Source organism: Papio anubis, chromosome X (assembly GCF_008728515.1).
Source record: "Papio anubis isolate 15944 chromosome X, Panubis1.0, whole genome shotgun sequence".
In the NCBI taxonomy this organism is placed as follows: Eukaryota; Metazoa; Chordata; class Mammalia; order Primates; family Cercopithecidae; genus Papio; species Papio anubis.
In genome coordinates, this window is record NC_044996.1 from 49068843 (window position 1) to 49086458 (window position 17616).

The 17616-nt window shown below is 36.8% G+C and overlaps 1 protein-coding gene across 1 annotated transcript in view; it reads right to left on the reverse strand.

Annotated features, from left to right (window-relative positions):
- The window catches only part of IL1RAPL2 (interleukin 1 receptor accessory protein like 2), a 1212980-nt gene extending 1205113 nt beyond the window's left edge, over nt 1-7867 (reverse strand). The window contains exon 1 of the mRNA XM_021932495.2: nt 7293-7867. Coding sequence (XP_021788187.2) covers nt 7293-7374 — 82 coding nt within the window. The 5' untranslated portion in view covers nt 7375-7867. The remainder of the gene's footprint in view (nt 1-7292) is intronic.
- Between the last annotated feature and the right edge of the window lie 9749 nt (nt 7868-17616).

Below are 17616 nucleotides of genomic sequence, written 5' to 3' on the forward strand. Positions count from 1 at the left end.
TATCTACACCTTTTCACTTAAAGAGACCCAGTGTCATAAAGAACTTTAATATTTCAAACATATCAGATGTTGATGTTGTAAAACAACCAAAATAATAATGAACTTAGTTGTTAACTCACATTCTCTTCTCTGCCATTCTTTGTTGCCGAACTTAATGGAATAGGCAGAGATTTTCACGTATGGATTGCTTTGCTGCTGATCTCTCTCTCTCTCTCTCTCTCTCTCTCTCTCTCTCTCTCTCTCTCTATCTCTACCTCTCAGACACACACACACACACACACACACACTTCTAAGGTTATTTGAATCCAAAGAACATACTCATAGTGGCCAACCTGGGGATTTTAGTAAACAATGAAATGTTTTTCATTTGGATGTAGATTGGCAAAATTGGCACAGTGACATTGGTGGACAATTTGTCAGTATCAATTAAAAATTTAAATAAAAACTTTATCCAACATTTCCACTTCCAGGAATCTAGCCTACAAAAATGTTTGCTCTTCTAGTGTACTAAGATCTGTGTAATAGGGTGCTTCTCACAGCATTGTTTTGCAATAGCAAAACCTAGGGATAAAACTCTAATTTCCATAAATAGAGCACTGGTTTAATTTTATCATAAGTCCACACAATGGAATATTTCACAGTACTTAAAAATATGATTTAGATATATAGTGTCAAGAATTAGAAGTTATAGATATAAATATCATGTGAAGTAACGTCAGGTTGGAGAATAGTATGTACAGTATGATTTCAAGTTTGAAAAATGCATATAATTTAGGATACATAAATCAGCTATATACATAAATATCCAAAGAAACTATCTGGAAGACTCTATAAAAAAATTAAGTATGAGTTAACTCCAGGGATATTAACAAGAGAGTTTTCTACTTCAATATTATTTTAACTTTCATTAAACATGATACACAATTTGTAATAAGAAAAAAATATTAACAGAATCCAAAACTCATTGACTTCCAAGATACACTAGTGAAAAAAATCAAGAACCAAAAAATTAAGTAATTATTTTTTCCTAGTATGAAACAAGTGGAACTAAAAATATACACATTTGTGCAAAAAAGCAAAAGAAAGGAAATATCAGAAACTAAAAGAATTAATTACAACTAGGACATGTGTGAGACCAGGTAGAAGGGATAGGTATGGGAGTGAGACTTCTTGGATTTATTATTTTTTCTATAATTTTGAATTTCCAATGATATAAACATTTTATGTATTCAAAAATAAAATTTAATACAAAAGGGTATAAAAGCAAATTATATAGAAACACAAATTAACTTACTTATATATTGAATGAATAACATGCCCACAGAGAAAAAGAAATTAATTCAAGCAACTTTTGAACATATCACTCTGACTGTACAACTTTAGTGGGATGAATTCTAAAGACAAAAAGAATTATAAAATATCTTGTACTTTAGTAAGTTTGTTGTTTGTAGTGGTTTTGGTGTAGACACTTTAACACTATTTTGTATCACTTATAAGACAAAACAAGTAAATATATTGATGTTGATGAGAATGAGGGCTCTCATTGTGGAAAAAGGAAATACAAATATGGAATGGAGAAAGGTAAGGAAGAGCTCTGTGATGCTGGATTTGAATTGGAAGTATCTCAATGAAATAACGATTTAAAAGAAAAAAGGTTTCTAAATATAATTTTCCACTAGAAACAATCAGTACCAAGGTGACCCTAGCACAACTTCTTTATGACAGAAAGCACCCAAAGAATGATGGGGTATCAAAGGTAACTGGAAGTAACTGAAACTAGACTAACTCTCCCACAGTAAGCAACAACAAAAGTGGAAGAAATGGGTAAAGCAATAGTATTCAGGCAGTGTTAAGCTGTTATCTCAGAGAAAAGGAAGACTAATGGTGTGAGCCCCACAATCAACTCAGCTCTCTGACTGGGCACAATTCCCCAACTATGGCTTGGTGAGTTAGAGTCCTAACAGAGCCCAGTAGTATCACTGAGCTGGAGTCACAGAGATCAGAGTTCAAAGCATTTAAAATGGCTGGAACTTCCAGTAAAAGGAGAAAGCTTCCCAGAGGGGAGCCCATGAGATCTCTGTGGGGGTTCTCTATGCATCCCTAATTGAGAACTGGACTGAACATGCCCTGGAAAAGACTGCCAAAGGCTTATCACTGGGGAATGACCACTATAGAGTTGATAACGGAAGAAGATATTAAAGGATTAACAGTGCTAGGGAATATCTTGTTAACATCTGGGCATCCAGCTAAAACTCCAGAAACATCCTACCTTTAGAGAATGGAACATGCCAGAGAACAGGACCTACACTCCACCCTCCCTAACCCTAAAACCATTATTTGCTTAGCCATTCATTGATCCCAATGATATTAAGTATTTTAAACAAGGGAGTTTTGATTTATTTTCACTCCCCATCAGCCCTACCTCAGGACTAGTGGAATGTTGCACATACAGTAACAGTTCAATAAGTATGCATTTGGCCATATAAAATTCAATGATAAGAACCCCAAAATTATTTCCCCTTCAACTTATTCAATAAGTGTATTTCACTCAGCTCAATTCTGCCCACAAGTTCTTTCTGACCGATATCTCTCATCCCTGCCTATTATCTAGTTGCTCTAAACTTTGTCTTATACTCCAAACATTGTCCTATGTCACTTCCAATGATCTAACCAATTCTTCAAGTACCACTTTCCCTTCCTTCAAAGATCCAGTTTCCTCCAGAGAAGTCACCCTAATTAAAGAGATAAAAGTACCGAGTCTCAGATTGTCCCTTTCAATTAAAGAACAAATCATAGGGATGTATTTTCCTCCTTGATCTTAGCTCATTAGAATACATTTAGGAGATGAGATCTCAATATCACATTGTTGATTTTCTAACTTCTAGTGTTCTTACACTCTACAGCTAAAAGCATAGTGTGAATATCCACAGAGCAACATTACTTCTAACCAGTATTTTTAAATAAAACATTTTATTGCTTCCTCTGAGGGTTCAAAGCATGGTTCATTTTATTTTTAATTCTATAACAATAAATTTCACAAAGGAAGTTCTTTTCTTTATACTTGGAAGTGGTATAAGAGTCCCTTTCTAGCTTTTGCCAGAAATGTAAGTTCACATAACCTCTACTTTTGCCTTTATGGTCTTCCTCAGCTATCTAACTGGAAATTCTAAAACAAATGCATTTTAGTGAAAACAAGCTGTTATTTCCTCATCAACAATCAGAAAATATCATAATTTTATAAACCAAAGCCCCAAATAAAGCCATTCTCTCATTATGTGGAACTGAGTGGTTCTGTTCAAGTCCATCCAAAATACATCTTTAAATACCCCCTGTGTGCCAGCAAGTCTTCACATTTCCCTTACCACTGGAGACTACATTTTCTAGCTGATTGAGATATGCAGGTAGCTCTGCAATTTTCCTCCCAACACTGAGAAGTTGTTGTGCTAGGTCATCCTCCAGATGAACTGACTGCAAGATGACCCAATTTGGGTTGAAAATTGACATATCCGTTCATCAGACTGATGCTTTCTCTGATACAGAGGTCCATGCTGGAAGAACTGAATGCCAACAATTGCATAACATGGTTCACATTTTCATGCAGGAGCAGCAGCAGCAAAAGCCAAAAGAAAGTTAAGGGGATGATTTAATGTCCCAAATAATAAAGTCCGTGCATATTCTGGGGACACGTTTTTCAGGTTAAAAAATAGCTAAATAGGAGGTCTTGAGTGACTTCTTGAGGAAGAGTAATTTCTCCCACCCATCCTATTAAAAATTAGTTTTAGGTACCTGTGTCCACTACAGGGAAAAGAAATGGCCATTTCTGCCATTGACTATCAAGATATTAGCCAATTTCCTGCCATAAAGAAATGACACCTTTAAGTAAACTTGTTTTTGATTGAGTAGGCTTTCCAAATGTCTTTTATCTATCCAGTCCTAAATTTATAAAAAGTGAATACTGAAGGAGTGTTATGTGAAGAAGACAAAAACTTACACTTGAATAATCAGCTATAGTCCTTAAAATTAAATGCTGTGCATCTTAATATGTTCTAAAGCAATCAGACCCTAGATGCCGTCTCAGAGCCATCTTTGCTATTTCCCAAGCCAGGGTTGATGGTTGAACTTGCCCAGTGTGAATGGGAATTACATGAAAACATAGCCTGTGCTATCGCCTCTAAAAAATGTACACCACCAAAAAGTAGGCTTGCTTCAATATGTGCCCAGAGGAGATTAAAACAAAAAACCAACCCCCAAAACCAAAAACCTAACTCACATCTGTTACTAAGTTCTTTTCCATGTTTGGCAAGTGCAGAAGAAAAATATTCCACCCTTGGTCCTTTCTCTGTCTTGTGCCATTAGCAACAGCAGTTGTAGGGATCTCAGTAAAAGGGATTTGTGTCTACAATGAACTGTGTAGAAATCATTATAATTAGCTTCACATCTGGCACTAAACAGTCATAAATGTTAATGAATAAAGGGTGCAATCGTTTTTCAATTCTTGACTTGAGGGAAGGGAAGAGGGGAAAAAAGTAAAAGTTATGAGTTTTGGTGATCCATTAGTGATTCCATGAAGAACATCCACGCGAGCTTAAACCTGGATCTCTTTGATTAGCAATGAGCAAACGACTTCACAAGCTACAGGAAGCAAAAATTTGTACTACAGATTTGCCAAAGCATTTTTAATGTTCTTCAAAAGATAAGGTAACTCAAATAGGACTATAATAATGAAAGTGCAAATAATTACATTTTCTACATAAAATAATAATATTAACAGAGGTATAGGGCTGGAGAGGAGGTTATGATGGGGGTGACTAAACAGAAGGGTAGAGTTGAAAAGAACTGCTCCAAAGTATCCTCGTTTTCATCAGCAACTTAGGATGTCTTTTATTCATCCCATGCCCTATCTTTGTTGCATTATGAAACAATAAGCAAACATACAAACAAAACACACACACAGAGACAAGCACAAACTAACACCAACCTATTAGTCTTTTCTGCCTACTCCATATACACCATAAACAGAAGCAGTAAGGCATAAAATAAAAGAACCAGCTGTGCATTCAAATGATTCCAACTGCACAGACCTGTAAGAAGTTTTGTTCCAATATTACAATTGCTATTGTCTTGGCAGGGATGGAGGGGGTGTGCAGCATAAAGGGATGGGGAAGCAGAGACTAAAACCATTCTAACACTTTGACTCTAAGTGAAATATCTTTTTGGGTAATGTTTCTTCAATGAAGCTGACTGCAGGTATGATACCATTTGTCCATACTAAGAAGACAAAGCTAAGAACCCCTAGTAAGCCACAAATAGCCTCACACTTAACAAGCAAAAATAAAGAGGCAAAGCATTAAAAAGTTGATCTTTTAATGACATCTGTGCATCAATGATAACCTTCCATATGTATGGGTGTGTATATATATATTAAGACAGGGTCTGGTTCTGTCACCCAGGCTGGAGTGCAGCGGCATGATCTCAGCTCACTGCAACCTCTGCTTCACAGGCTGAAGCCATCCTCTCACCTCAGCCTCCTGATTAGCTAAGACTACAGGTGTGCACCACAATGCCTGGTTAATTTTTACATTTTTGTAGAAATAGGGTTTTACCATGTTTCCCAGGCTGGTCTCAAACTCCTGAGCACAAGCAATCCACCCACCTTGGCCTCCCAAATGCTGGGATTACAAGTGTGAGCCACCTGTAATAGCCCAGCTATGTGTGTGCATGTGTGTGTGTGTGTGTGTATACACACACTTTAACAGCCTCTCTTCTCTTATATAATAAGCAAACCAAGATATAAGACAGAATATATTGACAGCAACTTATTTTTTTTTTCAGTTTGGATTTTACTTCAATTAAGCTACCATAGTACAGATTACTTTTTAAACCCTTGTTTCTTTTTTTCCTTTCGGATCTGCTCCAGACATTATGACATGACCAAGTGAGGAAAATGCAATCTGGTTCAACAGGTTATGTTTGCTACTAAGAAATCTCTCCAAGCATTTTATTTCAGCAACCATCAATTTAAACCAAGATTGAAAGTAAAAATGGTACTTCAAAGGTAAAGCAAGGAAAGGCAGCCATGAATGATATGCTGAGTTGGAGAGATAATAGGTAAAATATTAAACACAAATTCAACTGAAAGAGGGTCACAACATACAAAAGTAATTTAAATATAGAATTGATTCTATAAGAAGAGAAAAAGACAATATATTGCCCTATCTTTATCACTCCAGGATCCTTTGGACTTCAGCAGTTACTCTATTTTATAGTCTGTGATAAATCTCCCACTTCTGGAAAGATTTATTAATATGCTATCAATTGAAGACAACACTATTTGTTAGGTATTTCAATTAGTAAGTATTCTTACCTCAGGAAACAAACATTAACCAAACTCCAAGCACCTCCCCCCAGTCTGCATTTATTGCTTTGAAAAGTAAGCATACATTTTATTGCCTAGATTTGATACTTAATGAGAAAGTAAAGCAAATACATTTAATTCTCAGAAATAACTGAATTAGAAGCCAGTAGAAAGCCTCAACATAATCTTTTGTTTCCATATAATAAGACATTCCTCAATGTCTTACTGGAATGATTACAAACAGAAAATCAATTCTTAAAATCTCATGCAAAGTTTGTAATTACAGCTAGAATGTATAATCAAAACTGAAAGACATATATATCCAAGTATTATTAAACAATGATTAAGCTTTGATTGGACTATCTACTGGTTACAGCTAATCTCTTAGTACAGTCATGGCTGCCTGCCAGACCAACAGGTTCTAGGAATAGATATTTCTTCTCAAGAAATTCCTCTTCGGGCAATTAGCTAATAATTCTGAACTTGGAGGGAACAGACCTCTGCCTGTTAGCAATTGGGTACAACTATAAGGAAATAAAACTCAGATATTTATCAAAGTCTTTAAATTGTAATGCTCCACACTCAATTAGGAGGCAAAGGATGTATATTTTTAAAGGTTTCTTATCTTCTCATTTGTAAACGTTTGCTCCTAGGTATTTATTCACTAGCAAATGTAACCAACTCTAAGTAGGCTCTTAACATTTCATTGTCCACTGAGAGTATACTGGTCATTGAAGTTTAACAAAATTCCACTGATTTCCTAATAATTTCTCAGTGGTAGGCTTCAACATCATTTTTATTTTGGCTACTTTCCAACATAACTGGAACACGAGTGCTTCTATTTAAAGATATTCATAGTTAAAGGCACGGGTGCCCTCTGGATGCTCACAAAATCATACATTTTTGACCAAATAGTGGCAAGTTGCCAGCAACTTACCAGAATTTCTCTTTGACACCATCTTCAGATTTGTGCTGACTACAGAACAGACCACAAGGGCCAAAAGAAATGGTGGCTTCATCCTTCACTTTTCTTGACAGCTGAAAATTCAAAAAAAAAAGAATATGAAGTTTAAACCACAGATCTTGGCCTCAACAAAACAGCACCTATAATTTTACATTTTTCAAAACTCCATTATAGAAACAATGACAATCTGGTGACTTCTGGCTTTATTTTTTGCAAATAGAAGAAAACATGAATGTTCACAGTTAAACCATGTCAGTTTCCCTGCTTAAAACTTTTCAGCGGCTTCCCACTGGATTTAGAGTGAAATCTGAACTCCTTTCATTAGACTTTTTCATTTTTTTGTGTTTTTTTAAGTTAGAGGGTACACGTGCACAATGTGCAGGTTTGTTACATAGGTATACATGTGCCATGTTGGTTTGCTGCATCCATTAACTCATCATTTACTGAAGGTATTTCTCCTAAGGCTATTCTTCCCCCTGTCCCCCACCCCACGACAGGCCCTGGTATGTGATGTTCCCTGCCCTGTGTCCAAGTCTTCTCATTGTTCAATTCCCACCTATGAGTGAGAATATGCGGTGTTTGGTTTTCTGTCCTTGCGATAGTTTGCTCAGAATGTTGGTTTCTAGCTTCATCCATGTTCCTGCAAAGGACATGAACTCATCCTTTTTTATGGCTGCATAGTATTCGATGGTGTATATGTGCCAAATTTTCTTTATCCAGTCTATCATTGGTGGACATTGGGGTTGGTTCCTAGTCTTTGCTATTGTGAATAGTGCCACAATAAACATATGTGTGCATGTGTCTTTATAGTAGCAAGATTTATAAACCTTTGGGTATATACCCAGTAATGGGATGGCTGGGTCAAATGGTATTTCTAGTTCTAGATCCTTGAGGAATCACCACACTGTCTTCCACAATGGTTGAACTAGTTTACACTCCCACCAAAGGATATTGGCCCTTTGTCAGATGGGTAGATTGCAAAAATTTTCTCCCATTCGGTAGGTTGCCTCTTCACTCTGATGGTAGTTTATTTTGCTATGCAGAAGCTCTTTAGTTTAATTAGATCCCATTTGTCTATTTTGGCTTTTGTTGCCATGGCTTTTGGTGTTTTAGTCATGAAGTCCTTGCCCATGCCTATGTCCTGAATGGTATTGCTTAGGTTTTCTTCTCGGCTTTTTATGGTTTTAGGTCTAACATTTAAGTCTTTAACTCATCTTGAATTAATTTTTGCATAAGGTGTAAGGAAGGGACCCAGTTTCAACTTTCCACATATGGCTAGTCATGTTTCCCAGCACCATTTATTCAATAGGGAATCCTTTCCCCATTTCTTGTTTTTGTCAGGTTTTTCAAAGATCAGATGGTTGTAGATGTGTGGTGTTATTTCTGAGGCCTCTGTTCTGTTCCATTGGTCTATATCTCTGTTTTGGTACCAGTACCATGCTGTTTTTGTTACTATAACCTTGTAACATCATGATGACAGGATCAAATTCACACATAACAATATTAACCTTAAATGTAAATGGGCTAAATGTCCCAGTTAAAAGACACAGACTGGCAAATTGGATAAAGAGTCAAGACCAATCAGTGTGCTGTATTCAAGAGACCCATCTCACGTGCAGAGACACACAAAGGCTCAAAATAAAGGGATGGAGGAAGATTTACCAAGTAAATGAAAAGCAAAAAAAAAAAAAAGCAGGGGTTGCAATCCTAGTCTCTGATAAAACAGACTTTAAACCAACAAAGATCAAAAGAGACAAAGAAGACCATTACATAATGGTAAAGGGATCAATTCAACAAGAAGAGCTAACTATCCTAAATATATATGCACCCAATACAGGAGAACCCAGATTCATAAAGCAAGTCCTTAGAGACCTAAAAAGGGACTTAGACTCCCACACAATAATAATGGGAGACTTTAACACCCCACTGTCAATATTAGACAGATCAATGAGACAGAAAATTAACAAGGATATTCAAGTTGAACTCAGCTCTGCATCAAGCAGACCTAATAGACATCTACTGAACTCTCCACCCCAAATCAACAGAATATACATTCTTCTCAGCACCACATCACACTTATTACAAAATTGACCACATAGTTGGAAGTAAAGCACTCCTCAGCAAATGTAAAAGCACAGAAATTATAACAAACTGTCTGTCAGACCACAGTGCAATCAAATTAGAACTCAGGATTAAGAAACTCACTCAAAACCACTCAACTACATGGAAACTGAACAACCTGCTCCTGAATGACTACTGGGTACATAACGAAATGAAAGCAGAAATAAAGATGTTCTTTGAAACCAATGAGAACAAAGACACAATGTACCAGAATCTCTGGGACACATTTAAAGTGGTGTGTAGAGGGAAATTTATAGCACTAAATGCCCACAAGAGAAAGCAGGAAAGATCTAAAATCGACACCCTACCATCACAATTAAAAGAACTAGAGAAGCAAGAACAAACAAATTCAAAAGCTAGCAGAAGGCAAGAAATAACTAAGAACAGAGCAGAACTCAAGGAGATAGAGATACAAAAAAATCCCTTTAAAAAATCAGTGAATCCAGGGGCTTTTTTCAAAAAGATCAACAAAATTGATAGACTGCTAGCAAGATTAATAAAGAAGAAAAGAGAGAATAATTAAATAGACACAATAAAAAATGATAAAGGGGATATCACCACCAACCCCACAGAAATACAAACTACCATCAGAGAATATTATAAACACCTCTACACAAATCAACTAGAAAATCTAGAAAAAATGGATAAATTCCTGGACACATACACCCTCCCAAGACTAAACCAACAAGAAGTTCAATCTCTGAATAGACCAATAACAGGCTCTGAATTTGAGGCAATAATTAATAGCCTACCAACCAAAAAAAATCCAGGACCAGATGGATTCACAGCCGAATTCTACCAGAGGTACGAAGAGGAGCTGGTACCATTCCTTCTGAAAGTATTCCAATCAATAGAAAAAGAGGGAATCCTCCCTAATTCATTTTATGAGGCCAGCCATTATCCTGATACCAAAGCGTGGCAGAGACACAACAAAAAAAGAAAATTTTAGACCAATATCCTTGATGAACATCGGTGCAAAAATCCTCAATAAAATACTGGCAAACCGAATCCAGCAGCACATCAAAAAGTTTATCCACCATGATCAAGTGGGCTTCATCTCTGGGATGTAAGGCTGGTTCAACATATGCAAATCAACAAATGTAATCCATCACATAAACAGAACCAAAGACAAAAACTACATGATTATCTCAATAGATACAGAAAACGTCTTCAACAAAATTCAACACCCCTTCATGCTAAAAACTCTCAATAAATTCGATATTGATGGAACGTATCTCAAAATAACAAGAACTATTTATGACAAACCCACAGCCAATATCATACTGAATGGGCAAAAACTGGGAGCATTCCCTTTTAAAACTGGCACAATGACAGGGATGCCCTCTCTCACTACTTCTTTTCAACATAGTGTTGCAAGTTCTGGCCAGGGCAATCAGGCAAGAGAAGGAAATAAAGGGTATTCAATTCGGAAAAGAGGAAGTCAAATTGTCCCTGTTTGCAGATGACATGATTGTACATTTAGAAAACCCCATCATCTCAGCCCAAAATCTCCTTAAGCTGATAAGCAACTTCAGCAAAGTGTCAGGATATAAAATCAATGTGCAAAAATCACAAGCATTCCTATACACAAATAACAGACAAACGGAGAGCCAAATCATGAGTGAACTCCCATTCAGAATTGCTACAAAGAGAATAAAATACCTAGAAATCCAACTTACAAGGGATTTGAGGGACCTCTTCAAGAACTACAAACCACTGCTCAACGAAATAAAAGAGGATACAAACAAATGGAAGAACATTCATGCTCATAGATAGGAAGAATCAATACTGTGAAAATGGCCATACTGCCCTAGGTAATCTATAGATTCAATGCCATCCCCATCAAGCTACCAATGACTTTCTTCATAGAATTGGAAAAAACTACTTTAAAGGACATATTGAAGCAAAAAACACCCCGCATTGCCAGTACAATCCTAAGTAAAATGAACTAAGCTGGAGGCATCACGCTACCTAATTTCAAGTCATTAGACTTTCAAAGGCCTGTAGATGGAGCCCCCAGGTCCCTCTTTGATCTTATTTCACAAAGCTCTCCTCCTTGCTGACTATGCTCCAGCCACGATGGTCGTTTTATCTGTTCCTGGGATGTGCCAAGGCATTTTTTTTTCTCATAGCGTTTGCACTTTGTCTTCCTCCTGAGATACTGTCCACTCTTCATACAGTTTCTTAACATCCTACATGTCTCAGTCCCACAAAAAGGCCTTTCTCGACTACCCAATCTTAACTGTGTCAATCTCTAGCTCACCTCTTTGCTTGTTTTATTCATAAGACTGATCAGCACTTACAGTTGTTTATGTGATATGAAGAATTTTTACACAACTTTGAGTTCATTTTTAAATGAACAGTATTGAGTCTCAAGCAATTAGAATGAAACTCTTCCAAAATCAAAAATAACTGAAAAGGGTATGGAATTGAACCAAGCTGTTATTAAGTCTCCCCATCCCATAACAGGGAAAGGAGTTTGTAAAGTACCACGAGTAGGCATTGGTGGGGGGAATCATTTTTAAGTTTTTTGTCCCTATTGAGTTAAAAAAAATTCAGTAAATTGGTTACCTGTATGGTGGCTCAACTAGGGTCCTTTAAAATAATCAGAATATAAGCACCACTGAGGTACATTGGGCTTGTGATAAATTCAAGATACAAAAATGGCAATGGGAGGTATGAGGGTGAAACTACAGCTATCACTGAAATAACACATGGAAGAAAACCCAGAAAGGTGAGAATAGCCTCTGAATGACATTTAAAGGTCCAGTATTCTATATAAAGATTTTTTTTAATAATTAGTTTGTACCTAAAGGTATAGAGCCTTACCCAGAATATAAGAGTAACAGTGATATTAAGTGCTTGGTAGGATCCTCTTTTCCCAGAATTGGCCTCAAAGATCTACCTGATATCTTAAATTCAGAAAACTTCCAGTTTGATGTCTGAAGCCACCAGCACAATGAACCAATGCAGCTAGTTCCATATCACCTCACCTCAAATCCATCAATAAACAAAGGAACCTGGAAAGGAGGAGAAGGCTACCTTTTGACAAGGAAAACAGGCTTTTTATTTCCCAGCTAACCATATATTTACCATTAGACATGCTGAACTTTCCCTGCACCACTGGAGCTAGGAAAAAGAACCCTGGGGAGAGGTGGCATGTTGGAGATTTCCAGAAGACAAGAGGACGGAGACTAATTCTCACCTACTCCCAACACACAGTCATATCTGGGTCCCAAGAGGCATGGAAAATGAATTTGACATACGCCCAAAGGTCCAAGTTGGACTAGATAACTATACAATTCTTGCCAGAGGCTTTGCAACATGGGGCAAGATTAATGCATGTGAAAAGAGATATGATGGCACCAGCCGAAGGTCTGACAGAAGATGTAATAATCTTGCAAGGGATTTCCAATGTCCAGAGGAGATGCTTGGAGAAGCCTCCCATCAGCAGGCTGTTATAACTACCTGTTTATATAGTGCCCAAAGACAGCTAGAAGAGCAATTATGACCAACCAAGGAGAAGATATACAGAGTCACAAGCATCTGTCTTTTTCCTCTCCCTCTTCCCCAGCAACTCTCCTCCCAAAGCAATACCAAAACAGGCACAGGTGAAAGGGAAGAAATAAGAAGAGATGTATGAAAGGCTACCATACACATCCCCAAACTCCTAGCCACTAGAGCCATATGTCCCATCTGTTTGAAGAAAAAGGAAGAGAAGTATTTGCATCAGATAGGGGCTTGGAGTATGCAAGCCAAAGCTTTAAAATCAGCATGAGACTCTCCTAATATCTGAAAGCAGCTAAAAAGTTATAGAATCAGATTGAAATGTTTATCATTGTCGTAATCTCCCAGTGGAAGAGGGTAAATACAACAGAACACAGTAAAAAGCAATTAGTGGAAAAACAATACCATTTCAATTTCATACTCCAATGAGTTGAAACACTTAATGAACCAGTTAAATTTATTAGCTTGGTTGTCTTTGCCTACTCCTTGCCCACTAGAATGTAAACTTCATGAGGGCAGCCACTTAGTCACTAACTGTTTTATTCTCGGCACCTAGCATAGAGCCTGACACATAACTAATTAATAAATATTTTAATGAATAAAAGAACAAAATCTATGTAGATAACATCCTATAAAATGTTCAAATAATGCAAATGAGTGGAAACTTTTGGTGTTTTTTCAAGTTACTCATTTGTTTGAAATAGAATATCTCTTGTCTAACATGGGATTACCCAAATCTGAGAGGTACCATATTTCCTGCTGTCATAAACACTGTTGGTGCCCTGCCCATGTCTTCTTTGGCCCATTCTAATAGTCATCTGCAGAAGTCTTTCTATGTTTCTCTGCCAGAGGGGCTTCTTTAACTGCAAAAGCAGCTTGACCAGTATAGGAGATGACTAGAAGTGCCAGGTTGTTAATATTCACTAAATGATTCTCAATCAATTGTGAAAGTTGGTGAATAAATACCCTAGCTCCCTCACCCTTTGGTATGTTCCAATAGTATTGAGTGGCAACCTGCTTATTTGCTTTACCTCCCTTCCAGTCTGACTTTGCCACTTCTTTGCAGTACTTCCTGGGATCACCTCCCAAATAAACTACCTACATCCAAATCCTTAGAGTTCTGCTTTTTGGAGACCCCAAACCAAGACTGAAGAGACTATTAAGTACTCCACAGGATTCTTTGTTTTCCATAGACCTTATCTGTCAGATCTCCAGATGATTATGTAGGCTCTGGACTTTCCAAGGAAGGTTTATGATTCAAAATTTTCTTGAACCACGTGCCCATTCTAGCTCTGTCTTACCCCTCAATTTAGAACTTATATAAACCCAGTGACTTTGCTGAGAACATTGGCTCATCTCTGCTATAGTACTTCCTGCTATATGTATTCACTTAGTTACCAACTCAACCATACTGGTTAGATTTTAGGAATCTGCCAAGCTCTCCTTACCCTAAATCTATTTTATCCATGATTGTACTTTCATGATTTCTGTCTGAAAGCTGACAGTGTGTAGGGACCATAACTTGCTAAAATCGAATATCATTTTTAGAATTCTGATATTTTATAAATGGTGGCAAAACAAAAAAAAAGATGATTTGAGAAAGCCCTTTAAAAACTCTGTTTGCCCAGTGGACATTATGTGATCATAATCACCAAAAACATGAACTATATTTTATAACTGATATTCAGAGATATTATATGTGGAAAATAACTGATGCAGACATATTTCTACTTCCCTATTTAATTCACCCCTCCCTATTCTTTGTGAAATAAAATAGTTAATGTTTGACTTTGACTAGCGAAATAATCATACTATGCAGCCATAAAAAAGGATGAGTTTGTGTCCTTTGTAGGGACATGGATGCAGCTGGAAACCATCATTCTTAGCAAACTATCACAAGAACAGAAAACCAAACACCGCATGTTCTCACTCATAGGTGGGAACTGAACAATGAGATCACTTGGACTCAGGAAGGGGAACATCACACACCGGGGCCTATCATGGGGAGGGGGGAGGGGGGGGGGATTGCATTGGGAGTTATACCTGATGTAAATGACGAGTTGATGGGTGCAGCACACCAACAAGGCACAAGTATACATATGTAACAAACCTGCACATTATGCACATGTACCCTACAACTTAAAGTATAATAATAATAAATAAATTTTAAAAAAAAGAAACTGTATAAGTTAACCACAGAATTATTTCATATGCTACTTTTCCTGTCAGTTAAAATCAGTCAAGAAAATGTGGCACATATACACCATGGAATACTATGCAACCATAAAAAAGGATGAGTTTGTGTCCTTTGTAGGGACATGGATGCAGCTGGAATCCATCATTCTTAGCAAACTATCACAAGAACAGAAAACCAAACACCGCATGTTCTCACTCATAGGTGGGAACTGAACAATGAGATCACTTGGACTCGGGAAGGGGAACATCACACACCGGGGCCTATCATGGGGAGGGGGGAGGGGGGAGGGATTGCATTGGGAGTTATACCTGATGTAAATGACGAGTTGATGGGTGCAGCACACCAACAAGGCACAAGTATACATATGTAACAAACCTGCACGTTATGCACATGTACCCTACAACTTACAGTATAATAATAATAAATAAATTTAAAAAAAAAATCAGTCAGAATTAGAAAAACTGAGCATATAAAGTTTTTAAGTCCATATATTTACCAATCCCATTTCCACAGAAGAGTCAATTAATTTAACAAACTTTGCTGAACAATGATTATACTTTATGATAATAATTATAATTTATTGAGCACTTTGTGTGGGCCAGACATTGTGCTAAACTGTTATGTCTTTTTATCCTCTCAACAATCTTATGAGTTATTATTATCTCCATTTTACTTTTCAGGAAACTGACATTTGTGACTTACCCAAGGTCATGACATTAATAAATTATGAAAAAAGGATTTGAATGTAGGTCTGTGTGACTACAAACCCCAATCTCTTAACCGCTACTGAATAATTTTTGCCCTAGAAGTTAGATGCTATGGAGTCATAAACCAAGTCTAAGATTATAAAATGTAGCTTCTTGTCTTCAAGGAACTATAACCTCACTGTGAAGATACATGCATAGCAGAGTACTTAGTCAAATGCAAGACAATGAAGAGTAACCTATATTTGTTAAGTGCTAAGGGAATACCGAATAAAATAAGTGATTTTTTAGCATGTTCAGTAGGTGATTCAGATTTCCCGTTGAAAGGGAAAATCTGTCAAACTGCCTCAATTCAAATAGTCAAAGAGAAAGGCCAGTGTAATCAATCTCCTAGCAGTGTTCACCTATAACACAGTAGGCCTGAAATATCATCACTGATCAAGGAATGTCTTACAACAGTAACCACTGGGCTCCCAACATATGGTTCCCACACATCTGTTTAAATAGTAAAAGTTTCAGAAACAGCTCGAGTTACTCCTGGAAACCTTACACAGAAATTTAGGTGTATTACATTATAACTTTTTCCTCTTGGTAATTTTACAACCAACTTGCTGCTGTGTGAAGAAAGTGTACAGGAGGAGCATGTATAATACCTACTATGATGGCAATTATACTGTTATTCAATTATTTCAAAATTACTTTTTTTTCCTAAAAAGTCTTCCCCCCTGCCATGGCTATAAATAAGCAATGGTTCTTATTCCTGAAGTTCATATTCCCCTGAGAGCTTTGTGTTTACTGATTCCCTGGGGTTAGTATATAAAAATCCCAGAAGGCCACGTGATGAATTCTAAAGAATGAAGATTCTAAGACAATGGCTTATGAAGGCATTAGTATTCCTCTCATTGGAGTATCAAATCCTGATATGAGTAATGCCATATTCAAGAGAGAGTTTTAAAAATGTAATTGAACTAAATCTTTTCACAGATAATTGTAATGATGATGTTATGCTTCAATGACTTTCAAGTACAGTTTGCAAATTACCTTTTTTACTTTATTCCCTTCCTCCCTTAAAGTACCAGATATGTCAGGTTTCTGGTTCGTACTAATTTTTAACAGTACCTATATGGCAAACTCTTGACTCTAGAAACCAAAACACATTTAACTTATGGATATATTTGGACACAGTTAATAGACCCAATCTAAAATATCAGCTAGTTTCAAATGGCACACAATTATAATCATTTCTTGTTACGTTTTTGCAATCAGAGAAAATTTTGGTATCTTCACAAGGTTTTCATATGTGTGTGTGTGTGTGTATATATGTATAAAATCATACACATATATACATATACACAGAGAAAGGCAGTTCTTTAGTCAACACACATTTATCTCTATCTCTTACATTTTATAATTCTATAGTAATTTGCAATGAAGTCTGGTATCCACATAGAGATGGCCCTGAGGTCCTATTGGCTCTTCAATCAGAAAACAGAGATTCAATAATGTTAACTAGATTCTATCTACTACGGAGAGAAAGTTGGCTCTCAAACTCAAATTTGGAAAGAACCTCAATAGTTACCTAGTCCAACTTTCAACCAATCAAGAAATCCTTTTTACAGTATTCCTATATCTAGCCTATTCTCAAGCACTTCTGTCATTTGAAAATAACTGCATAAAGTGGCAGCCAAGTCTGTTGTTAGCCCTAACAGTTAGAATCAGAGGTAGAAATAAAGAGATACAGACACTGAAACCAACATAGCCAAAGGCA